We start from the raw sequence: 24,483 nt of genomic DNA, 5'->3' as shown, positions 1-24,483 counted from the left end.
CCCGACAGGATATTCCCAGGTGTCTACTCGGTAGGTGTAAAGCGCTCTTGAATCCATTTTACGTCGTTCTCGTGCTGCGGCTTTGCATAGTACCGCCATCGCTCCTCCTCGCGGTCCCACTTCCGGTTTGGCATCCAGACTTCGGTGGTGTAGTATTGGTCGCGCATATAGATGGGGTTGAAATTCTCTCGTCCTTTCCTTGCTAGATATGTGTCTGTGCCGCTCTCTGCTTCGGTATCGGTCAGACCGTAGAGGCGGGGCTTGACGATATTCGGGTTCTCGCCCTTCCTGCGCCAGCGAGAGGAGCGCAGGATGGTTGAGGTTGTGGTGTCGAGATGTATTTGAAGGATAGCGAGGTACGTCAGCGGGTGATACATGGCCCGGGTGACGATTTCTGCGTGGTTGGAGAGGAGCTTGGTATTCCAATCGGGCTTCTGACCTCGTGGGATTATGGGCAGCGGCTCTCGATGGGCAAGATTGTACTGCCAGTGCGCAAGATCGAGGATCGTGTTGAGGTTGTTCCAGGCAAGGACGCAAGCGGTGCATGAACACACCAGTGCAGGATCAGCTACTTGCGTAATTTGTTGATACGAGAAGCGATGAATGCGGACCAAATGCTGCCACCTCTCCGAGAGGAGGGCCGAGTGAGCCTGGGCCGGCACCGAAGCCAGGGGCACAGGGGGTGGAAAGCACTGTGACAAGAAGCGATAACGATGGCTAATTATGGCAGCGGCAATGTTGGATTCGTTGTCCTGGATGACTTCATTCACCGAGCGCGACACCCGCAGCAGCGTAAACATGTCGGTAGGTTTGAGGTAGCTGAGAATATGAGTGAGGACCTCGTGCGGCAGGTCAAGCATGGTGTGGATAGAGGTTTCGACACGCTTCTTCGCTTGTTTCTTCTGACGACGCGCAAGCTTCTTGGACTTGAGCGTGAGGGCTGCCGTCTTGTCGACCAGTGGCTCATCATCGGAAACAGCCCCATCGAGCCGCCTCGACGCCTTTTTGTGCCGTTTTGGAGGAGCGGGGACTGGGTAGACGATGCTGTATTCAGACTTGGACTTGTCGGCCTCGGAGGTCGTGACAGACGCCAGGTCAGTCTCCTCTAATTGGATTGACGATGCCACTGATGATCCATCACCAGCATTACTCGCCCCTTCGCTAATGAGGTGAACTAGATTCTCCTCCCGCAACTCTTGGTGTTTTTCATCGTCGAGACGACGTGCTTCTTGCATCGTCTGTAGCGGCAGTGAATTCTCACGAAGGAAGAGTGAGGCTCTGGCCAGCGTGTGTCGCTACGAGATCAACGCCTGGAATCAATGTTACGGTGGAGGAGACGATCAAGTGGCGAACAAAGATTCTGGAAGTTTTGGGCTCGCAGCGCCATCGAAAGCTCCGCCGGGTACCGCATTAGGAAGGAAGTTTGCCCCATCTGGCTCGATACTGCGAAGACGAATGGTGGTTTTGCTGCCACTTCTATAATCTATATCATAGGGAGTATGGGAACTTTTGCACGACTGCCACAAACAAATACAAGGCACTCTTTACACATCAAGCACCATTCCTTTCCGCCTTCTCCTTCTCCACCTCCTTGGTGATCAGATCCCTGATTTCAGCCAGACCCTTGCCCTCCTCCACCCTGACTAACCTCTTCTCTAGGCCGTCTAAGCCCTTGAACTCCTCTGGTAGCACGCTCTCAAACTTGAAGTCCGCCTCGTCTTTCAGTGCCATCTCCACCGCTCCGGCAAACTTGGCTGGATGCGCAGTCGCCAGACTCACGATCGTCTCGCCTTCCTGCAACGGATCTTGCTTGATTTCCTCTAGCGCAGCGTGGACGCCAATGGCGCTGTGCGGGTCGAGCACATATCCCTTCTCCTCAATTGCCTCCCCACGGTAGCTGCCCCTGATGGTCTCCAGCGTCTGCGCGTTCGACACCCGATAACTTGTGAAGAGCTCCCGAGCTTTGTTCCAGATCTCTCCATCGACTGTGAATGAGCCCGTCGTCTTCAACTGGGCGAACCACTCGTTGATTTTCCTACCCGCAGCTTGTACACTTGCTTCCGTCTTCATATGTGGGTTGAGCTCGCACTCGTGCTCGAAGGTGAGGTGCCACAGCAGCCGCTCAAAATTGCTGCTGACCAGAATGTCCATCGCAGGGCTGAAGGTCTCTTTGACTCCTTCCTCGTGTGCCTTTGCACCATCGGAGGGAATACCCTCATGCGGCTCTTGTGGTGGCTTGGGCGACTTGGAATACCGACCTGTCTCCCAGAAGCGGTGCAAGATGTCATTCTCATTGGTTGCAATGACAAGCTTCGTGACCGGCAGACCCAGTCGCGAAGCATAGTAGCCTGCGAGGATGTCGCCAAAGTTGCCGGTGGGCACGACGAAGCGGACCTTCTTGACTGAGGATTGCTGACGCTGCAGCTGGAAGAAGGCGCTGAAGTAGTAGGTTATCTGAGCGAGGATGCGCGCCCAATTGATCGAGTTCACGGCGGCAAGATGGTGGATCTTATTCGTTTCCGGGTCCGAGAACAAAGCCTTGACGTAGTCCTGGCAATCATCAAAGGTGCCTGTGACGGAAAGGCAGTGCACGTTGGGATCCGGCACGGTGGTCATTTGCAGCTCTTGCACGGGCGAGACCTTGCCGTGCGGGAACATGATGAAGATGGAAACATCTGGCTTGCCGCGAAGACCGTAGATGGCGGCAGAGCCAGTGTCTCCAGACGTGGCGCCAATGACGGTCAGGTGGTGCCGGGGAGTGTTGGCGGGGATGGCCTTGTTCTTGCGGACAAGGAAGAAGGAGAAGAGATTGCCGAGGCACTGCAGGGCGACATCCTTGAACGCGAACGTTGGGCCATGGAAGAGCTCGAGGAGGTGCAGATTGGCAGACTTTGACAGGGGAACAACAGGAGTGACGGCCGGGGAGCGAAAAGGCTCGTAGGACCGGTCAACCAGGCCCCTGAGCTCAGCGTCTGAGATCTCTGACGGGTCAATGAAGTGCCTCATGATATTGAAAGCAAGGCCTTGGAACGACAGGTCCTTCCATTCCGGCAGCTGATCCCGAATGTTGGGAATACTGTGAGGGTGGAAGAGGCCGCCGTCCGATGCCAAGCCTTTGAGCACCACTTCCTCAAACGTGAAGAACTCCTTGAGCGAAGGGTCGGAATACCTCGTGGAGGAGTACTTTGCTGATGGTTCCGTCATGTTGAGAATGTATGCCTACAGGGATGCTGAAAATGGTAGCTCTGAGCACCAGCCTCGTGGTGATGTTTTGCGCGAGCGTAAGCGAGCGGGCGTATAGCGGGGGGACTGGTGTGATGTCACAGCTCAGATATTTGGGGCAACAAACAGCTCGAGTTCAGCCACTGGTCGCCTCTGCGTCGTTCTACTTTTTCAACACGTCGATGCTAAATCGGCGAGAGCTCCTTAACTCTTATATAGGACCGCCCCTCCAAAACTTTCCACGCCCAACTGCATGGCGGAGACACGTCCCTCCGATCCCGCTCCTTGGCATGTTGACCGTCTCCACTTGAATGTTTCTCGACCTCACCTCACCTCAACTTCCCACAGCGTCTGTTCTCCTTGACGCTACTTTTGTGAACAAGACTCGTACCGTGCCTTCGATCTCGCAACATCTACATGAGATTTGGCCAGTATGGAGTGCTTCACCTGACCACCGAAGCCCTGCTGCCAGAGCCAACGGGTTGAATTTGATGGCCTGTTCGTTGCGGAACCTGCTATCCGATTCGAAAGACTTTCGCTTCCAATTTGCCAGTCTCTTGGTCCCAACTGGGCTCTGATCAGTTGAGCGTTTGCCTGAAAAGTTCAGGAGCTGAGAAGTGGTCAACGAAAAGAAGGCAACCACAAACGCTCATACTGACAGGCGCACTCGGCGTCACATCAACTACAGTCCCATCCAGAAGTCTCACGCTAAGCTGCAGGCATTTTGGAACGTTGGAAGGAAGTGAGATGTCATTTCGCTGGCTGGGATGGCAGTCGCGTCTCCCAAGATGCAGAGGCCTAACCGTCCTCGGCCTCATAGCCCTGTTGGTCGTACCACTCATCCGCCGCACCCGCTAGGGGTGCTGCAAGCGGCTGCCCATGCAGCCTCACTCTGTACAGGCAGACATTTTCCCCGCCGTAATTGCCCGTGACCCGCAATACAAAGCCCTTCGCGTAATGCACCAGCCCGTACTGATTTACGTTCAAGATCCCTGATTGGATGTGGCTTGTCCGTCCTGTAGCGTCATATTTCATGTTTCCCAACCGCGCGTACTGCCCGCCGAGTACATTACCCTCCTGCATATCAACGAGCTGCAGCTGCTTCCACTCTTCGTCACTGAAATGCGAGAAGTCGGCCCACAGCTCGATCTTGCGTGGCGTGCTGCCGCGGTCCAGATTGCCCGAGGCAGGGAAATGCTCGATCACCAGCTCAGTGGGGTAGATCATCTCCTTGGTGTCGATGGCGAGACGAATGAAATCTTGGCCGGGTACTGTTTTGGCTGCACACCAGCAGTCACCGACATCGTGCCAGGCAATGACTGCTGTAGATGGCGGGTGGGCCTGGTATTTAGTCATGCCGAGCCCGCGCTTGAGGGCGCGCATGAAGAAGGACGGCTGCTTTTCTTTGGTGGGTGTGGACCTGGTCGGGTCGACTACAGCGCCATTACTTGGGGCGAAGAAGTTGATCTTGGGTATGAGCGGAGAAGCAACATTGCCGCTCGATGGACCCGACTGTTGGTCGACGTGATCGGCGAGGTGGTTGCTCAGAGCAGTTTGCTGCTGTTTCAGCAGGACGAGGTCAGATTCGAGTGTACCGTACTTGCTGTCAATACGATATGATAATCGCCGTTCGAGATCCTGGATCTGCTTGTTGATGTTAGAGAGTGTAGATGAGACCTTGTGAATATCGTCCGAAGTTATGTTCGTCAGATCGATGGTAGTTCTTGGTATCTGGCAGTCGCCGCAAATCGCGTGAAAGCCAGTGTGGACATTGTGGCCGAAACCTGTCGTCGGAATCATACTGCAGCCGATTCGAGTATAGAAAAAGCAGACTGTGCTACCCAACATACCCAAAGCCAGGAGCACGCCTAGCACAGCGGTGAGGCCGGCACCGAGCGATGAGAGTGGCAGCTTTGAGATCGATTCGCATGCGCCCTTTACGACATCGGCGACCCAGTGGAAGGCGGCAGCGACAGCACCGCTTATCTGAGTGGCAGCCTGACCCGACCGTTTGCTCAGAGTATCAGTGACCCGTGATGCAGTATCTCTGGCCGATTGAGCAGTCTGTGAGATCTGCTTGACCGGTGACCGACGAGGGGCAGCGGGGGGCTGAACCAAGGTCGGTCGTAACCGCCGAACACCTCGCTCGTAGTTGTAACTGTGATCCATGATATCACTCGGGAATGCCGAAGGTTGCGATGAAGTCTCATGCGCATCATCGTTCTCTTCTTCGACAATGTCAGAAAGTTGTGATCGATGTGAGCCTTCTTCGTCGTCGTCTCGAGGCTCCTCGACGGGCTCAGGCTCTTCTTCGTCGACAACTTCCTCGATGTGGCCCGCCATTGCATCGATCGAGTACTTGTTCTCGGTAGCCAGTGTATCGGGCAAGGTAGGCCCTGCATTGGCGCCGTAGGCATATGACTGTCGAGTCTGGACATCTGGTAGGTGTGGATTGTTTGGTGATGGTGTCTCGCCGCTCTGAGATGCAGCCTTCTGGGTGGCTTGGCGCGTGGTTCTTCTGCTTGGAGGAGTGTCAACATCTGCGCCTGTGCTGACTCTCGTTGCCCTAGCAGGAGTTGCGCCTCTCGGCCGTCCCATTGACTTCCTAGGCGGCATGATTGCTGCTAGCTGTTGTCGCGCACGGCTTCCCCCCGTGTCCACCTCAGTGGCCCTGTCTAGGTCCACGTTGAGTCATGCGCATGCACTCGGCGCAAATGAGAGATACTTGATGAGCGAGATGAATCACCACGAGGAGTCTGGCGCCGAGGTGCTGGGGCTTGATCGAGAGTCTTGAGAATTCAGTCGCAACGGCCAAGACATCAGGCTCGCGACGCGCCGTGGTTGTGATCAGAAGGGGTAAGTGGCGCAACAACAGTATATGAAGGCGCAATCGTTGGCGGTTGCAATGGTGTCACTACCAGCCGCCTAGGCAGGCGTGAAGTCGATGGCCTCCTAGTCACTCGGTTGCACGCGTGAAAGAGTTGGTTGTACATTGATGGTGGAGACTCGACTTGAACGGGACAGCAAAAACATTCCGCACCCAAAGCTCGGGCCACGACATGAGTCTTGGCATCATACTAGGGCGGACTACGAGTACAAACAGCGCATCACCCATTTCTCCGGTCAGTCGAAGTGTCTGTCTTATCATCGTGCTAATGCCGTACGTCTATCTCATTTCATTCGTGATATCGTAAGTGTCTATGTGCAAGTATCGTACATGGGCAAAAGCCCAATCATTCTTGATCCGGGGGATCATGATGCGTTCACCGGTCTCGAATGCTGACCACTCTCCTCGTCTTTGGCGGTGTGCACGTCGCCGGGCGAGACATCGTCGAAAACCTCCTCTTCCGACATGATCCTATAGACACTATCATGGCTGTTGGGGCGATCGTCCTTCTCGGTGTCACGCTCGTCACCTTGTCGAGTATAGTCTCCTGGGCCTTTGCTGCCGTTGGGGATGTGGAATCGACGGTCGACTCGTACCAGCGCATACAGGTATACCACGATAATCTCCATAGTGAAGTTGAAGAAGTAGAAGCACCACTTGGCATGATACCATGCTGGATCACTGATTGGGCGAGGGTTCTTGAAACTGGTGCCAGCACGGAAAGCTGCACCGAGGGTGAGAAGTGTTGCTGATGCGAGCAGGATGGCGATCTTGGACCGCCAGCGACCAGAGCCGAACTTTTCAAGCCGAGTCTTTCGCGGAACGAGCAAGCCAATGATAACCATAGGAATGGGCAGGAATGCAACGAACATGAAGTAAGTGCCGCCAGTGCGCTGAAGGTCTCGGTCCACGATTAAGGTGTGCGGGTTGAGGGTGTAGAAGGACTGGATGGTAGCTGTGATGACCATAACCAACATGGCCACAACCAAAGCGTACAGCACCTGGAAGGCGATCGAGAACCCTCTATGCCAGCCAAAGTGAGGATGTGCCGCTCGGAGGAGGCGTTGAGCGAATATGAGGTTGAGGATGAAGAGAATAAGCACACCAGCTGACACAAAAATCTGAGCCGCGATGGCGATTTGAACGTCGTGGGGATAGCATGCCGACACAATTCGCAGGATCATGGTAAGGATTCTCGCCATGCACAAGCCAAAGGTCATGGCGCTCATGATAAATTTGTGGCCTTTGCGCATATTGAGCTGAAAGATGGTCATGTGCGTAGCTGCGCCGACAACGAAAAGGAAGAGGAAGACGGCGCTGATGGGAACATCCACTCCCACGTTCGCTCTGCCGCCGACGCCAGCAAATCGTGGAGGATAGGGTGCATGCATGGCCTGAGGCTTGTCAGACAGATGGAGGTTACGTGGAACACGACTGACCTGTTGACCCTCCTGACCTCCTCCACTCGACATGACGAGAGAAGTGTGACAGTGAGCTGGTGCTTGAGAGGTTGCAGTCGCGTGAGAAGGATGTTGAACTCGGTGCTCCTGGGTTGTGGTAGAAGAGGGCAAACCTACAGCCGTCACCGCGCTCTTATAGATGCAACAAGGTCCAGGAACTTACATCATGGTCAAAATCCGACTACGAGTGTTTCCTGCTTCCGCATGGAGACAAGGCCATATAGCATACCTACCTGAATAATGGAACGAATTATCTCCAGAGCGGGACACATGCTTTGTCCATACAGCGAATAGTAACTGCAGGAGCGGTCGGAGACACGGGCAAACGGTGCCTAGGGTTAGGGTCTCGCCCTTTCAAGCCGCCGACTGCAGCGCGAACCGCCGACGGTCGCGATTCTGGACCGTTGCAGAGCCTGCTGCAGCGGAGCAACTTTGCAGCGCCTCTGGACTCGCTGTCGAGCGTCTATACTTTGGTGTTCAGTGAATACGCTTCTTCATAGGTTCATAAGTCGCTTGCCATTGGTCTGACTGCAGTTGGATGGCCCTGACTTACCAGGTGCTGTACGCGTTACAGATCGCACAACCTCTATCGTATAGACAGATAGCGGACAAACTTCACTCGAGAAGTCTTTAACTCCACCGACAGCGATTGTAGCTGCACGTAACCACGTAACATCGGTCTGGAGCCATCTGTTGTGGTGGGGGGAGGGGTGAAGTCGAGGAAAGCTGCAGCTCGGGGCCGACCGAACACGAATGGCCCGCAGCTCATCCCCGGAAGAGTTTGATCCGACTCCAGAAGGCCAGAAGTCGAAATCGGTAATTCGGTGACGTATCGGCTTGCTCGCAGTGGGGCGTCGGCCTCTAGCGAGCTGCGCGTGTGTTCTGCAGCCTGCGCGTTCGACAACCTCACATCTGTAGTCTAGCATTGCATACAGCCTCTGCTCTTGCTCATTCATTCGATCAGTTCATCGTGAACCCCAACATCATACCCCCGACCAGTGCCCCACCTCCAGTTTCAGTACAGCCAACATGGCTCCGACCGATGCCGCGCTGAGTCCTGACTCGATTCTCAATTACGTCTCTAAGAGCCTACCTCCCGTCTCAGAAGACGAACCCCAGATTCTAAAAGATCCATTTTCTGCAATCGGCGTCTTCTGCCATGCCTGCATGCTTGGCGTAGGCTTCAAGTTAGTAGGCTTGGGTGAGGATCACAGAATCGAAGCGCAGTCAGATCCACAAGACGCCAGCCCACTACCATCGATATGGAATGCCGCACCTACTTATGCTTTCCGCTATACCCATCCCCAGTCATCTATGGAGTTCCTCTTGAAAGTCAACCGCCTAGGAGGTAAGGCTCTTGTTCACGGTATTGCCTTGGGCGACGACAAAACCGCCTCATTCGAGGTCAAAGCCTCTGATTTTGTGTCAGAGGGCTCGCTAAAGGAGGAGAAACCAGGCTCAGACCAGATACCTGCTCTCCGAAATATATTCATATCCAACGGTCGCGTTGCTGATCTGGCCGCGTTGGTCAAATCCAACATCATTCAGAAACTTGCACCAGGCATCCACAAGTCTGGCTATGAAGACAGCCAGTCCGCGTCCGAGCGTCCGACACGGGCTGAGGAACCCAGGAGACCAGATTACGATCCTCTCAGAGACGACCAGCCTCGACCAGCTCGGCCATATCCATTCGACGACCCCCTTGCAGCTGCTCCACGCAGGCCAGTCCCAGCTGGAGATTTTCCTCCTCCGGGCTTCGAAGATGAGTACGAGATCAACCGACCTCCTAGGGGCATGTTAGGTGGCAATCAACCATTCGGAAACATTGGCGAGCGAGACTTGTATCCTCCAGGTTTGGGACCCCACGACCCTCTGCGCATCGGACCTGGCGGTGGAGGCTTCCATGGTGGCGGCGGTATGCACCCAACGTTCGATGATCCATTATTTGGTGGACAGGGTGGCGGCGGCGGCTATGACCCTAGGGCTCCCCCAGGAGCGCGGTACGATCCAGTTGGACCAGGCGATGGCCCCCCGAATCTCAGGGGCGGGCCTCGATTCCCTGGAGGTGGCGGTGGCGGCCCTCGGAACCCATTTGGTGGGTTTGGAGGAGGCGATTTCATCTAAAGACACGAGAACACGAAGAATGAGCTGACGACCTGATGAGAAAGGATTGCGGGCGAGCAATCAACAGACACTACGACTGCCCTAGGGCCTCGAGATAGATGGCTTCTAGACAGCCTCTTATGTAGAACATCGCAAACCATTCTGCTTAGTTAACGAAGAATCCGAAACAAATAGAAGACTCCTCTGCACCATCCAACTTCAGCTAGCTCACTCGAAACCAGAGGCAAGAGGCAATTCAGTCTTGGCGAGGTGTCAAGGTGTTGCTTCGTAAGGCTAGTGCCAAGCTTTGCTACGGTGACCGGATTGAGAGATTGCAGATGTATGTCATAGTCCGCCTGCAACTGCGCTCTTCAGCTCGACGACCACCTTACGATTAAACCTGATTAATACTGCACACTGTAACGCAACAACACGCGCGTTCTGCGCTCTGTCTGCTACCGATAGACGCCTGTCTTCCCCGCCGAATCCCATTCCTACCTGACCATAACACCGACCACCTCACACGACCTGAAACCCCTACCCACCCGTTGACTCCCCCCGAGCCGCCGCCATGGAGGGCTTCCCAACCAGCACTCCGTTGGATACAAAGATGGATATAGATGTCAGCAAGCCAGCAGAGCCGCACAAGCTATCGTTGACCCAAGATCCTGGGTCTATCCCCACGTTGGATGGGTGGATTGAGAACTTGATGAGCTGCAAGCAGCTATCAGAAGCCGATGTGTCAAGGCTCTGCGACAGGGTGAGTGTCATGCGGATGTTATCAGAAGCTGCGATACTGACGATAAAAGGCGAGGGAAGTGCTTCAAGAGGAGTCCAACGTACAGCCAGTCGTAAGTCCACCGCCACAAGACTACCGACCCTGTTAACAATTCCTAGAAATGTCCTGTGACTGTCTGCGGTGATATCCACGGCCAATTCCACGACCTAATGGAGTTGTTCCGTATCGGTGGCCCCAATCCGGACACCAACTACCTCTTCATGGGTAGGTTCATCTCATGCTGCAATGCCGCTCTCGCTAACAGGCGCAGGTGACTACGTCGACCGTGGCTACTACTCCGTTGAGACTGTCACCCTCCTCGTCGCACTCAAAATTCGATACCCTTCCCGTATTACTATCCTACGTGGAAACCACGAGTCCCGCCAGATCACTCAAGTCTATGGCTTCTACGATGAGTGCCTGCGGAAATACGGCAATGCCAATGTCTGGAAATACTTCACAGATCTCTTCGATTTCCTTCCATTGACCGCTCTCATTGACAACCAGATCTTCTGCCTTCATGGTGGTCTCTCTCCAAGTATCGATACCCTTGACAACATCAGATCTCTCGACAGAATACAAGAAGTGCCTCACGAAGGACCCATGTGTGATCTCCTCTGGTCCGACCCCGATGATCGTTGCGGTTGGGGTATAAGCCCCCGCGGCGCAGGCTATACCTTCGGCCAAGACATCTCAGAAGCTTTCAATCACAACAATGGCCTGACCTTAGTCGCAAGAGCTCATCAGTTGGTGATGGAGGGCTACAATTGGAGCCAAGATAGGAATGTGGTTACCATTTTCAGTGCCCCCAACTACTGCTACAGATGTGGCAACCAGGCTGCTATCATGGAGATTGATGAGCACCTGAAGTACACATTGTGAGTTATGCCATGCTATGTCGCAAGCGCCACTAACTTTTTGCAGCCTCCAATTCGATCCTTGCCCACGCGCTGGCGAGCCAATGGTCAGCAGAAGAACGCCCGATTACTTCTTGTAAGAGACAAGCATACGACTCGTGTCTCCTAGGCATTGAGGCAGCAGGCATCACTAGACAAAAAGTTCCCGCTCTTCTCACTAAATACCCCCGACAATACGAAGAGACGATAGAAAGATCCAGTGTCGACAGCCAAGACTTCTTACGTAGTTGAACTTCCAGTGTTGAGACCAACAGCACGGAGGTGTGCATCAGCCGCCTGGTTGGCGGCCCTTATGGTAGCTGTGACGCAAACGTGTTCGTGGCGAAGGTGGCTGTACTACAATGAGAAAGCATCATGAAACAAATGTCACGGAATTGTGCTGATGAGTGCCAGTAGACCGTATGGTCATGAGTGATAAGAGTTTCGTTCCGCTTGCTCTCCGTGCCGGTTCCGAGATGATTTGAAGCCCCGATAAACCAGGTCGTCTTCGATTCGACGCCTGCTCGTCGCAAGGCGTCCTGGCCACCCCTTGGCTTGGCAGCCTGGTGGCCTTGTCCGGCTAACGCTACCAGCTCGGGATGGCTTGAGCTCTCGTTCGCTTGAATGGTTTCAGACAACAGAAAATTGCTTACGAGTCTGCGAGAGGTCGCTAGCAGAACTACATCCATTAGATGCGGCAATGATAGCAGCAACACTCCCGTTCCAGTGCTTTCTGAGCAGCTTTCGATTAGCTTGGATCTTGCTTGTACCTCAAGATTTTGCCTGAACAGCTATGTTGAAAGCACGCTTCGATGTCTACGAAGCTGACTTTGACTGAGGCAGAGTGATCTGGTCTCAAGCTCACTTGAGGTTCAGAAACACCCCCAGTCCGGGAACTGGCATCCGGTCATTCACTTCGCCTCACATGGGACCGGCCTATATATTGAGCTCCTGTCTATAGGCTAGATCGATCCTCCACTTGTTGACATCAGTGAGGACTCCGCTCGTAGAGAATATCTCACATCCATTCGACTAATATGTCTCAACCCAAGCAGACCGCTGTGAAGCCTAGCATCGAGGTTCCGCTTAGTATTGCTGGTTCAACAGCCCCAAAGGAGCCCAATGAACTTCCCGCCGGAGACATGGTCAACGGCAGCGATCACTCACGCACCGAATTCCAGAACACCGCCAAGGCACCCCAGAGAGATGTTCTCGGTGGTATACCCGGCTTCATCATCCCAAAGAAGAAGCGCGAGCGAGTTGTGAGTACGACGATCAGTCAGGGCGAAAAGTCAATAACCAGGATCCAGTCCGTGAGCGATAACCACACGAAGTCTCATGCCGTCGACCTACTCTCCTCCGACGGCGGGAGCAGCCCTGACACCAACTACGAGTATTCCACCCACAAGACCGAGAAGTCCACTGCTTCACCACTCAAGCGCCTCAAGCTCGCCTCAAAGCGAAGCTCATCCGAGACTCCCGACGTCAAGCCCGTCAAATCAACGAATTCTGCCACGCCCAGCACATCTCGGTCCGGCAAGCGGCCCCGCACCACCAAAGCCTCTTCCCCCCAGCTCTACAGCGTCGGCACGCAAGCCATGATCCGCCCCTTCCTCGGCGGCAGCGGCACCCCCGCCATCAAAGCCCTGCGCACCCCCGTCACCATCACTGACCACAAATACAACGAGCAGCTACGCAGCCACTTCTACCTTGTCGAAAGCGAGGGCACCGTGCTGCCGCTCAGCACGTTCTGGTGGGCGCCTGAGAAGAGTATCGACGTGGGATTTGGTGTTGAGGAAGTCGTGCAGGTGAAAGTCAATGGGCAGTGGGTTGAGGGGCAGGTGGTGGAGAAGGTGTCGGAGGATGAGGGGTGGGGGTACGAGGTTGAGGTTGTGGGGGTGGTGAAGGTGGGGGAGAAGGAGCTGAAGAAGGCGGTAGGTGAGGGTGGGAAGGTTAAGGGGGAGAAGACGGAGGGGGCGAAAGGGGAGGTCAAGGACGTTAAGGAGGAGAAGTGAGGAGGGGATAAGATGTGGCTTTTGAGGGAGAGGTGAGAGGCTTGTAGTAGGAAGGGTCTCGGTCGAGCATCCCGAGCTGGGACTAGGAATTTGCGGTGCTCACTGCTGATGATGGAAAAGACGACAGAGCGAATCGAACGCAGCTCGAAGGGCCCTTCTAGCAGAACTTGAATTTATATGAGGCCCAAACCAGCCGTTGATTTGTCTTCCACCCAATTAACTTGCCGAAACAATCTGGAGTAAGCCTGAAGTGACCTCGTAAAGGAGTGAAGCGTCTTGTAGCACGAGTGTCCAATCCCGTGCTCGACCTTTTATTATAGAGGATTCGCGTCGGTTATACCATTTGATACTCTCTTATTTCATCATCAAGTATGGAGGAGAAGCACAGCATAGATCTGTACCGCCAATCCGCATCGATTCGAGGGCGTGGATTCGCGGACTACCGACATCCAAGGAGCCCCATGCCTGTGATGCTGATTGATCATGACCTCTCTGAAGCTGCACATGAAGCTGATCAATACGCGCTCACACAGCCGTCCAAGAGATCGAGGCCCAATCCCAGATCAGAGAGGAAGTTCAAGAAGGGTGATCTTGCAATGGTTTAGACCTCCACGCCAGATAGTCCCATTAACGGACTTGCGGTGACCACCAAGCGTTGCACCTACCCGAACAACGACGAAACTTGGAAATAAATGTGTGAGAACGAAGCTTTGGGTGACCCAGGCGGCACACTCACCGTCGTCGAAGCCGACATACTGAAGCTCGAATACAAGGTGGGACAGTCCATTCTGATTACGATTGGATCCTCCCAGTTTGCGGGTAACGTGGGGGAAGTCAACGTCAGGGAAGGAAAGTGCAAGTACCATGTGGATCTTGGCTTGCTGGGGCTCTCGGAGGATGACATTTCATATCAAGTGTGAGAGATCCCACCAGCGGCCTGAGAAGACAACGAGCTCACTCTCGAGAAGTCTCCCGGGATAGTGACAAATGGAAACTCAAAAGCCTCTCGATGCTAATTGCATCAGTACAGTGCGACGATTGAGATGGGTACAGCAGGCGAAATGATGCGTTCTGGATACGGATTTCACATTCGGTCCCGTCGTAGAAAATGGCTGCAGCATGACCCAGAATAAGACCATGATCACAGGCAACGAGCGCCTTGCCAAGGCTCACGAGGCTTTTCTTTCGCCACTGTTTGACCACCATACTTGCCACTTTCTGCCTTGTTGCCTTTTGTTCTTGTTCGTCACCCACCATTCATCGTTTGTTGAAGCTGCCCAACAACAAGCATGAAGCCATCCGAGATCATGGCAGATCCCCCATCCAATCTCAAACACGGCCTCGAACGCCAGCGTTCACTCTCCCCACGACCATCCAAGCGCGCTCGAAGAGCCTATCCAAAGTACAATCCTGGCGACCAGGTGTTCATCAAGACAGCACCAAAAGAATTCTCCAACACTCTGTTCACAGTCAAGCTTGATGTCTTTGAGGTGTCCAAGCAAGGCGATTTCTACCAGTTCGACTTGAGCGAGACTGGAATTCACACACGATCAGCATTGCTCGCGCCGGAGGAGGAGATCGTGAAGCCACTGTACAAGGTCAACGATGCAGTCCAAGGCTACGTTGAAGGGCTGGGCATTCGGAAGGGTGTTATCACAGGTGTGCACTTCAAGGATGGAGAGGTTCGATATGAGATTACGCCGGAGGTTTTCACTCTCGAGATGAAGGAATGTGCTATCCAGACCTGATTAGGGGCGAGATGTTGAGCATGGCACTGTACATGACGAGACCGGACACTGGGGAGTGATCAAGAAGACCACTGAGACATCTTAACATTCGTGTCCAAGAGAGAACGCGAGCGAAGACTTCTTGATCCTTGCATCAGGCAAGCTTGAGACCAAACAAATCAAAAGCTTTTCACCAGTGACTGAATGTCTCCACCTTGATGACCCGTAATCCTTTTTTATTTTTGCACATTACCTGTCCAACAACCAACCAACAGCTACGATGGCGATTTTGCAGGGAGCTGGGCTGTTGTCAATCGCATCTGCTCCTCTGAAGCGTGCAGCCTCTCCTCTGGACATTCGATGGAGTTGACGATTTTCTCGGTATTATATCACGCGATACCTCTCCAGATCAGTCTACTAAACTGTAACAACCCAAGAAGAAGCTTCGGCTGATTTTCAATGACCCGCCGCCCACCAAGCAAAAGTATGCAATCTTCGAAGAGATCCTGGTGCGGACCAAGGGCAAATGGTTCGACAAATACCTCTTCCAGATTCAGAACAGCAGCTACGATAGAGGGAGGACGGAATGGAACTACGAAGTCTTCAACCAAGATGCCATGAGCGACGGCCAGGCCTGGTGGATTCCCGAACAAGACATCGCACGGCCGAAATACGAACGCGGCGCAGTCTTCTACGAACCGGATGCGGACAGCGGGAAAGCTGGCCGGGTCATCAAGACAATCCGCTTGTCCAAAGGGGAGGTCATCTACGACACTGAATTGCTTCCCAATCAGCGTGCGACCGGCTCGGCAGACTTGGACAAGATTTTCGAGCGCAGCAGTTGAGAAAGTGGCTTCATCACGTGGGCAGCGCAGAGCAAGGCCGATCCAACTTCAACAGCTTCGACAGCAGCAATCAGGTGCCGTTCAGACGCTCGTCACGCGGCCGCGGGACGATACGCAAGGCCGCAGCAGCCTTTCAGTGGCCTCGCCAAGAACGAATGAAAATATATTTGAAGTCAAAGCCGTTTGCCTCGTAGCGCCTGAACACCAAGAATCCTGCCCCCATTAATTGTCGCACTCTCCTGCGCGCTGTTGTCCGTAATTTCATCAGTTGTCATGTGTCGCACGCGCTGCCATCTTGCACCCGTCTGGAATGTTTCAAGCCGAGTGGTACGGCGGATGTCCCCATATTCACCTATCTATGGTTGTGTCGTGCCCAGGCCTTTTGGCGGCTATTGTGCGTAGCTCCCGAATCTCCCTTTTGCATTTTGTTTTTGGTACATAGATAGAGCAGATAAGTTCAGCCCTTCGCAAAGGGAGTGTCGCATATCTTTGACTGAGCACGCATGGTTGCGGTGGCATGCACGGGTGGAAACGATGGTCTTGCGGTGCGCTGTGCCAAGAGCCCCTGAGACTGAGGCCTTGTTGCCAAGACTTGTCGATTGTTTGCGTCGCAGTCTTCTGCAAGAGGCGGCAGCGCTTGTCTTGCATGCTTATCGCGCCTCTGCCGTTGTAAGCTTGCTGAAAGTGCGATATTGCTAGTGAATTGTACTACCATGGTCGAAGACCACCGCCCTACCCTATCGAGCCGAAGCTGACTCGAGCACATTGTCATGTCTGCAGCAGCTCCTATGGGCGACGCGAATTCGGAATTCGAACTCGACCATACCCCGAACCCGTTGCGGCACGCTCGCTGTCATCGTTGCGTCAACAGTGAGGTGCCGCACAGAAGGTAGATCGCACGACCATGAATGCCTTTAGTAGAGAGCTATCATCGTAACACCGCAAATGAAATTTTCGTCACCGTGAGCCCGACGACAATCTCCCCATCAGGATCGCAGGCAAGCTCCTGACCATTACTGCCAGAGTCGTTGGGCTCAGGCTTGTCGATGGCAAAGTCGGTTACGTGGTCAACATGCACGGCAGTAAGGTGGAGACTCCGGAGGACGATTTGTAATAAGAAGAAGCGACGATAGCAGAGTTGATGCCTGTAGAGGCTGGCGGTACACGATTGCCCAGCACCTGCTGATGTTCTGCTCTGCGCAGTGCGCACTCATACTCGAAACGAATCCCTGCCAGCGCAAGGGACCACAGAGTTTGGACTCCAGTCATAGAATGTTCATAGCCGTCGAGACCACGAACCGAAGCAAAGAACCAAAGCTCAGTGCTCCTTTTCTAGCCCATCTCTATTGTTTTGTCTATTCGAACGCTTTAATAGTATTCATGGTCTGACGTATCAGTGCTTTCGTCATTATTACTCCGGAGCTGGACTCGATCGCAGAATCTTGTGTGTATCAGAGTATGAGGCTCAGCGATCGCATTGCACGAACGCATCCAGAATCTTGAGAAACTTGCCCGTCAGTCCCCAAACATGCAGTCTCCGCAACAAGTGCTGCGCCTGCTGGTTGACGAGTCCAATACTGGCGGCGTTGCAGATGTCCGGAATTCCAGCAAGTCCAGCTGGCCCGCCATGTCCAATCCACTGAGCGACCGCACGTGGCGGAGTGAGAGTCGCGCTCAGAATGTCGAGATGCACTGGCGCGGGACCTGGTTGTTCCGCCGACCTCGGCTGAGGACCGTATCGGCACACGGCCATAATGAAGATGTAGCCCATGAAGATGCGCATGATCTCACATGGTGCGGACACCAGGTACTCGTTCGCGACGGCGATGATTTGCGCCGCGTGCCAGACCATTTTGCGCACCTTGCGAGGCTCGCCGGCGAGTCTTGAGCTCAGGCGTTGCACGGCGCGGGAGAGCTCGCCGCGTTTCCATGCTGATCGTGTGGCGGCGTGGTCAGTCGTGTACGACGTAGTCGATCCACGTACAACAAAGACGACGAGATCAAGCGTGTCATCAGCGCTGTACAGATGGGAGTAGTGGTAGATGAGACGTGAGATACTGGATGACTCTTAGTGGATACCTCAGATCTGAGTCAAGAAAACTTACTTGTAGCTGATGAGCTCTGAAATGCACGTGGCTTTGCTCATGGAAGTCGACAAGCTTCCGAATGCCTGGAGGACAGAGGATACCGTCTGCAACCTGGCAAAATGTAGAGATGACAGTCCAAGGTTACTCGACATCCAGGAGACCTCCATCTGCTTCAAATCCCAAAGAACGCACCCAATGACCTGGGCGCAGAGGCGCTTACCCCACGGCGGCATATCTGCTGGGGGAGGATATCCGGACATCAGTCTCCGCATAAGTGTGGCAGAAGGGAAACCACGCGCATACACAGAGGACTGGTTTAAGAGCGCCCGCCAAGCTCCAGCTGACGGCGCCTCCCAGAGAGGCTCTGTGCAAGGCAAATGATCAGGTAGCTCGCCCATGCCTACCGCACCTCTCCGATTGGTGAGTGTGCATAGGCTACAGTCATATTCGAACGCGCTCCATGCCAATCGTTTGGCCTGTTCTTGGTCTCGCCATGCCAGCCACTCCTTCTGCTCAGAAGTGCTTCTCTCCCTGTTAGCTTGATTGTGGTCAGAACCATCATCCTCGATTTGAAGTCGAGCGCAGAGGATACTGGCTCCTCTTAGCCCCCCTATCAAGGCGCCTCTTGAGCGGTCTGCACTCTGATAGAGCGACCGATTTCCCGAACCGAGCGAGTAAATTTGGTGTAAACAGCAAGCACTAAGGTAAGAGACGTCGTGGTGCTTCGTGGTGTCTAACTCGCCCTGCGGGAGTTGGTCAGCAAATAACTCTTGGGTATTGAAAGTTGGACGGTAGCGGAGCATGACTGGTGTACGCCGAAGATTGCAAAGATCAGGATATATGACCTACTAGCCAGGTGATGATTCGTGAGCATATATCACTCAGGGCCTGTGATATATCCCAAGCGTTGGGTATGTCGAGAAACATTGCTCCTAGGCAGGCCATGGCGGCTAGGAGTACGGTGGGATCCTTGTACATGTCCCAAGTAGGTATATGTATCATGGGCAGAATCGGATGGAAGTGAGTGAAGTAGGCATCGAGTGCTTGTCGGAGGAGGTGCAATGCTGATGAGTATCTGCCGTGGGATACCACATAGACAATGTGCGATAAGCAAGGTTCGGATAGCAGGTGTGCTAGGTCTTCGAAAAGCGAATTCTCGTTTGCCGAGGCAGAATTGCTGCCCTTGAGCATGTCACGCAACGGTGGAAGGCGAAATTTTGAGGGAATGCGATCATGCGACTGTTCGAAAGGCCAAGGCTGACTGGGACGGTGCGGCTCCTTGGTTCCGGGTACCTTGGAGCTGGAACCTTCGAAAGGTGGCGCAACAGATGCTTGGAGTACGGCATTGGCATCTTTGGCTGAGCTGAAGTTCGGCAGTATGCTTGATCCTATAACTGCTAGATCTGGTGGTGTCAAAGATTCTTGCGAAGAGTGAAATTGACCCGAGAACTCGAGCAGATCAAAACTCAGCCAATCCTGTGGCATGCCGGAGTATGCATTGGAGAAGGTGTCGATTGGGGGTCCAGAGGCGAAAGCTTGATCGAGTGGAACGTCAGTCTGGCTATAAAAGAGATTTCCACCACAGTTGACGTGCGACGAAGGACTTGAAGAAGGATAATCGGTGAAAGTGGTAGGCGGCAGAAAGTGGTCAGCAACGTCCCCATGACCATATGAATAAATGGCGTCGCTGCCGGTGGGGCGACGGCTGGTGTCAGCGGCACCACTGTCACCAAGCCCATTGGATGGACCAGCAGAAGCAATTATTTCCCGTCCACGGGAGGCTGTGCCAGGTCGCTGAGGTGAGTGGGCTTGCTGGTTACCAGGATTTGTCTGATCATCCGAAAGATTTCTCGCATCACCACCAACGATGTGCTCCTTGGCACGCTCATCGCCTTTGGAGTAGGTACAGAGAGACTGTGCTTTGTAGCACGACCGGCATGGATCACTTCGGTCGCATCTAAGCTTCTTCGTCACGCATCGAAAGCAAGACCTCTGGGTGTATCGAGTGGGGGTCCGGTTGATCCTGTGAGCTCCACGCAGATGGCGAAGGAGCACATCCTTTCTGGAGAAGGCTTTCCCGCACTCGGGACAGGGGAATTGATTGCGTTGTTGATCCGGAAGATGTGACGCAAGGTGCCTTTTGTAGTGGCTTGGGCGAGTCGACGTATACCCACATTCAGGACATATCTGTGGTCCTTGCTGTCCAGGTGCATCATTCTGCTGTTCCTGCCATTGTGTCAATATGTTGTTGGCTCAATGTGCAGCTTTCAGCGGAAGCTTGTTGACTTACCATCTGCGACGAGTCGCCGCGCTCGACTATCATACCCAAATCATCGCCGGGTCGTACGCATCGCTGCCATGATGAACAGAGTAGTGTCTAATGGCAGTCGCTTGACATTCAGTGTCGGTGTGGCTGGCCAGATTCTAGGCTCGAAGAGCTTTAGCGAATCGGTACGTGAAACGAATGTGCAGGAGCGGTTGGGATTCTAACGGAGGACCTGAGATAGTAGCGAATGGAGGCAAAGAGCGATCATGGACTGACGGTCGAGGCTAGGGACGCGGGGTCACGATTGTGGGGGATTAAGTGACGCCGGAGCGTGCCACATGAGGGCACCCCACCAGAGCCTCCGAGCACTAATCTGGGCCACGGCAAGCGGTGCCATGCCGCTCTTTGTGTAGGCAAGGTCAACTCCTGCAACTGTACGATTTATACAATTGCATCTTGTTTCGAAAAGTTTTTGAAATATGGGTGCTCTGGCAAACGAAAAGAGGCTGGGCTCAAAAGTAGCGAGCTGAACGAATATTAATGCAAAATCGGCAGGTACTTATTCTGATTCCTCAAATACCTCTGTCACTTAGGCGTCTGGGCAACCACCGTCAGTTCTGGTCCGCCTCACCATAGGCGAAAGCATTTCGAGCTCACGTGGTACTCGCCTCATACTGACAAGCTCAGACAATTTCCGTTGCCGTTGCTCCTTTCTCTGACACTTTAGAGCCTGGCGCACTCGCCATATGCACAACGTCCGTAGTTTGGAGAAATTCATCAAGCTCTTTGCGCTGATCCTCTGAGACGTCGTTGACATGAACAGCAACATCATCACCGAATTTGGCGGAGATTTCCTCGAGCGAGAGCCGAGCTGTCTCAGGCCAGAAGAAATAGATCATTGGAATGAAGACGATGCACCAGCAGATGATGACCAGGTAGTACTTCCATCCAATTGTTACGAAGCCGATGGGCGCAGTTTGCAGGAGGATAAGAGTCGCAGCAAACTGGCCAAAGAGCGAGAAACCCATGCCAATGGGCCGAATCTCGGTGGGGAAGATTTCCGACACGTACAGATACATTGTCGTATCTTGGCCGGTACTATTACTCATGTTAGGAGCCAATTAGTACCCTTTGCAAGATGCTTACCCTTGGAATGCGAGATAGAGGAAGACGAAGAATACCCCAGCAGCGTTACCGGCCTTGTTGTCCGTGCCAGCATACTGAGCAATGCAGCCAGCCAGGCCACTCGTGGTAACCAGGCAGCCAAATGTGCCGACCAGGAACATCCATCGACGTGAATTGACACGATCATGAAGCCAGGCTCCAAGGGGATTGTAGATGACACCTATCGACCATGTCAGATTGATTCGTGACCCGATGATCGCGGACAGTGCGTACCAGCCGTAGTCAGCCATAGAGCAGAGAGAAGCAATGGCATTGAGCCTGTTTGGCCAAGATTCGTATAGAGAAGAACCGAGTAGTTGTTCTATAGCACGCATCAGCATAATGAATCGACAAACCAAGGGTTACTCACAATAACGAGAGGACCTGAAAATTCCGCACCCCATTGAGTAAGGAACCCAATGATCATGCGCTTGCGGTAGCTTTTGATCTTGAGTACCGCTCCCCAAGGCGTAGTGCCGAGTTTCTTTAGCTTTGCAGCATCCAGTGCCAGCTGCTCTTTGGTTTGATAGAGTTCCTCCTTGGCCACAAGGTCTGTCGGGTCATCTGCTTTCTTGCGGAGTCGCTGAATGATAACCCAAGCCTGTTCAGTCTTGTCTTTCTGTAACAGCCACCGAGGTGACTCTGGCATGATGAAGGATGCAGTGCCAAGTATGGCCGGCGGTAGGCACTGCATGCATAGGGGAAACCGCCAGGCAAAGCTTGAGTTGGCCTCTGTTGCGAAGTAGCAGCCATATCCTAGCCATGCAGACAGCATGTAGCCGAATACCAAGAAGATTGCATGGTGACCCACGAGCCAGCCACGTCTTTCAGGCGGTGCAAGCTCGGAGAGATACATGGGACAGATCTAGAGAGTCTGGTCAAGAGCTGTGTGGCTTTTGCTTGACCTTTGACTTACTGTCACGAGAATCCCAATTCCCAAGCCTGCAATGAAACGCCCAGCTTGGAACATGCTAGAGATGTGTATTAGCCTGAACTGTGCTGTACGCCTCCATGCCATGGCGAAGATTTACTCAAGATTTGCAGCACCTCCCTGAAAAGCACCGCCCAAGAGACTCATGAAGGCGCCAATCTGGATGTTGCGCTTCCGGCCTAGGGCTGTGGCTGCCCACATGATCCAGATGCAGCCCACAGCAGCCCCCGCGCTGAACAAGCCGTTCGCCGCAGCAATTGCGTTCGTAGTCGTTGTGGCATAACCAGATTCACCCTGCACAGGCAAGTTGAAGAATGCGTACCATCCTGGCTGACCGATGGTGCTGCCAATGACGGAAGCTCCGTAGCCGTATGTCTAGGGTTTGTTAGCGACCACAACGTGTTGGATGGTAGAGCAATGTACCAAAGACCCGAAGGCTGCAGCGACTGTGACACTTTGATTGTAGCGACTCGAATGACTCTGGCGGGTCATGATGGCTGTAGATGTCGCGAAACGGGATGTTGGCAAACACAGTATGCTAAGGGTGAGCGGCTGCTTGGCTTCATATATACTACATGATCCCCACCCTCGCTTCTCCAGAGTTCCCCAACGCAAACAGCATCCTTTCCCGGAGACGCGCGTGATCTGCTGAGCTTTGCCGAAATCGACTCGATAAGTTCATGAGTGGTGGTTGTGAATGGATCGGCTCCCAAATGGGCGGGCCCCAGGCGCCGGAGCGTGCCACCTGGAAAGACCCACTCCGAAACCACAAGCCAACTTCCACCCAACTTTGGCAGACCACTTCTCGAGCCAGCCATCCGATATGCAGGTTACTCTAGTCAGTCTATAGCAAGCACTCGCTTGCATGCTCGCTCACTCAGCCCTATGGCCGTCCACACCTAGTGGTATGGCTAACTCACCGGGTCTAGAGAGCTCCTCTGAAGTCCAAGCCTTTATCCATCCATTGACGACTGGCGATATCCGGGGCCTTTGTTTTGCAACCAGCACAGGCGCTCCGCCGGGCTGAGCTTCGGGATGGTGACACCAGAGCCCCGTAACGGCATATGAGCATCAGATCTCGGGGCCCAGATGATCCAACATAGCGGACCAGACGGGCGCATGCCAAGCCTCCATTGGGTGGTGTTCCGCTATGACCTTCTGCGGAACAGCACTGTCCTCCTGCCTTGCCTCTTGTAGCACTGGTCTCATCCGTCATGCAAGTGTTTCGAAGACCAAACCGTCTTGACCGGCTACACGGCCCACGTGCATTCCCTCGAATAGGATATGGCACGCGCCAAGAACCGTCCGAAACAGCGCACGGCTGGACAGTCCGCCTTGCGACGACAACAGGCTCAGCACCGGCTGCAATTTCCCAGAATGCCATACAGTCTCGGAGCTATGAGTCCAGTTCGTGAGTAAAAGGTTCTGGGAGATAGCCCGTCCTGCTCTTCTCGACAACCTTGCTTCTGCTGCGCATGCCATCCTCGCCGCACTCAGCATCGACACACGACCTCCTCCTGTGCGACACTCTCTCTTTGGCGTCGGCGATATTGCCATCCCCAAGGACGACAATGTTTTCGGGTACGTCGTTGCAGTTGGCTGGCCATTTGGCGGCATATCAGCGAGCACCTCGTTCAGCTCTGGTAGCGGTGCTAGTACCCCTACCTCTAGCTAATCCGCCACCACGGGCACCATTACGGCATCTGATATCTTCAAAGATCGCGCAAACGAGAAGGCTGATGCGCTGCCAAAGACAATTTACATAATTGACCGAATGCTGTACTCGTCAACAGCGACACTGACAATCATGCCCAAATCGGCATTGCTGATGCCATGCGCATCGAGAGGGGAGACGCTCAAGGCATTCCTCGGGGAGTTCGAGAAGGTGTTCCCAACTTTGAGGTGGTGGAGATCTGAGTCAAGAACAGGGACGAGAAAAGACAGCAGTTGGAGTATGAATATCTGATCAAGGCGAGGTGGGGAACTACTGGGGAAGGCAAGACGGAATGGGTAGGCCAGGAGGAGATGGAAATGCTGAGAGGAATGGGATAAGTGCGACTATCTGGATAGGTATAAATGATGACAAGAGGTGTCTCCGAGTA

The 24,483-nt window shown here is 53.8% G+C and overlaps 8 protein-coding genes across 8 annotated transcripts; 3 read left to right on the top strand and 5 right to left on the bottom strand.

Annotated features, from left to right (window-relative positions):
* Nucleotides 1-23: 23 nt before the first annotated feature.
* On the bottom strand, nt 24-1,235 carry HMPREF1541_03588 (uncharacterized protein; the record flags this gene model as incomplete). The annotated part of the gene is made up of 1 exon (XM_008717939.1): nt 24-1,235. The coding sequence occupies one exon, from the start codon at nt 1,233-1,235 to the stop codon at nt 24-26; it is 1,212 nt and encodes a 403-aa protein (XP_008716161.1).
* Nucleotides 1,236-1,551: 316 nt separating this feature from the next.
* HMPREF1541_03587 (threonine synthase) lies at nt 1,552-3,204 on the bottom strand (the record flags this gene model as incomplete). Its single annotated transcript, XM_008717938.1, has 1 exon — nt 1,552-3,204. The coding sequence occupies one exon, from the start codon at nt 3,202-3,204 to the stop codon at nt 1,552-1,554; it is 1,653 nt and encodes a 550-aa protein (XP_008716160.1).
* An 816-nt stretch (nt 3,205-4,020) lies between these two features.
* HMPREF1541_03586 (uncharacterized protein) lies at nt 4,021-5,838 on the bottom strand (the record flags this gene model as incomplete). Its single annotated transcript, XM_008717937.1, has 1 exon — nt 4,021-5,838. The coding sequence occupies one exon, from the start codon at nt 5,836-5,838 to the stop codon at nt 4,021-4,023; it is 1,818 nt and encodes a 605-aa protein (XP_008716159.1).
* A 636-nt stretch (nt 5,839-6,474) lies between these two features.
* On the bottom strand, nt 6,475-7,581 carry HMPREF1541_03585 (uncharacterized protein; the record flags this gene model as incomplete). Its single annotated transcript, XM_008717936.1, has 1 exon — nt 6,475-7,581. One exon carries the CDS (start codon nt 7,579-7,581, stop codon nt 6,475-6,477), a length of 1,107 nt encoding a protein of 368 aa, XP_008716158.1.
* Nucleotides 7,582-8,598: 1,017 nt separating this feature from the next.
* HMPREF1541_03584 (uncharacterized protein) lies at nt 8,599-9,693 on the top strand (the record flags this gene model as incomplete). The annotated part of the gene is made up of 1 exon (XM_008717935.1): nt 8,599-9,693. One exon carries the CDS (start codon nt 8,599-8,601, stop codon nt 9,691-9,693), a length of 1,095 nt encoding a protein of 364 aa, XP_008716157.1.
* Nucleotides 9,694-10,282: 589 nt separating this feature from the next.
* Nucleotides 10,283-11,447, top strand: HMPREF1541_03583 (serine/threonine-protein phosphatase PP2A catalytic subunit; the record flags this gene model as incomplete). The annotated part of the gene is made up of 5 exons (XM_008717934.1): nt 10,283-10,432; nt 10,482-10,523; nt 10,570-10,675; nt 10,722-11,328; nt 11,375-11,447. The coding sequence occupies 5 exons, from the start codon at nt 10,283-10,285 to the stop codon at nt 11,445-11,447; spliced, it is 978 nt and encodes a 325-aa protein (XP_008716156.1).
* Nucleotides 11,448-12,383: 936 nt separating this feature from the next.
* On the top strand, nt 12,384-13,361 carry HMPREF1541_03582 (uncharacterized protein; the record flags this gene model as incomplete). The annotated part of the gene is made up of 1 exon (XM_008717933.1): nt 12,384-13,361. One exon carries the CDS (start codon nt 12,384-12,386, stop codon nt 13,359-13,361), a length of 978 nt encoding a protein of 325 aa, XP_008716155.1.
* A 4,037-nt stretch (nt 13,362-17,398) lies between these two features.
* HMPREF1541_03581 (uncharacterized protein) lies at nt 17,399-22,873 on the bottom strand (the record flags this gene model as incomplete). The annotated part of the gene is made up of 10 exons (XM_008717932.1): nt 17,399-17,990; nt 18,039-18,763; nt 18,870-19,934; nt 20,976-21,384; nt 21,433-21,631; nt 21,685-21,772; nt 21,821-22,315; nt 22,367-22,421; nt 22,482-22,756; nt 22,805-22,873. The coding sequence occupies 10 exons, from the start codon at nt 22,871-22,873 to the stop codon at nt 17,399-17,401; spliced, it is 3,972 nt and encodes a 1,323-aa protein (XP_008716154.1).
* Between the last annotated feature and the right edge of the window lie 1,610 nt (nt 22,874-24,483).

Source organism: Cyphellophora europaea (genome assembly GCF_000365145.1).
Source record: "Cyphellophora europaea CBS 101466 unplaced genomic scaffold supercont1.3, whole genome shotgun sequence".
Taxonomy (NCBI): domain Eukaryota; kingdom Fungi; phylum Ascomycota; class Eurotiomycetes; order Chaetothyriales; family Cyphellophoraceae; genus Cyphellophora; species Cyphellophora europaea.
Note: the sequence above shows the minus strand (reverse complement) of the source record. Positions and strands in the feature narration are given on the sequence as shown.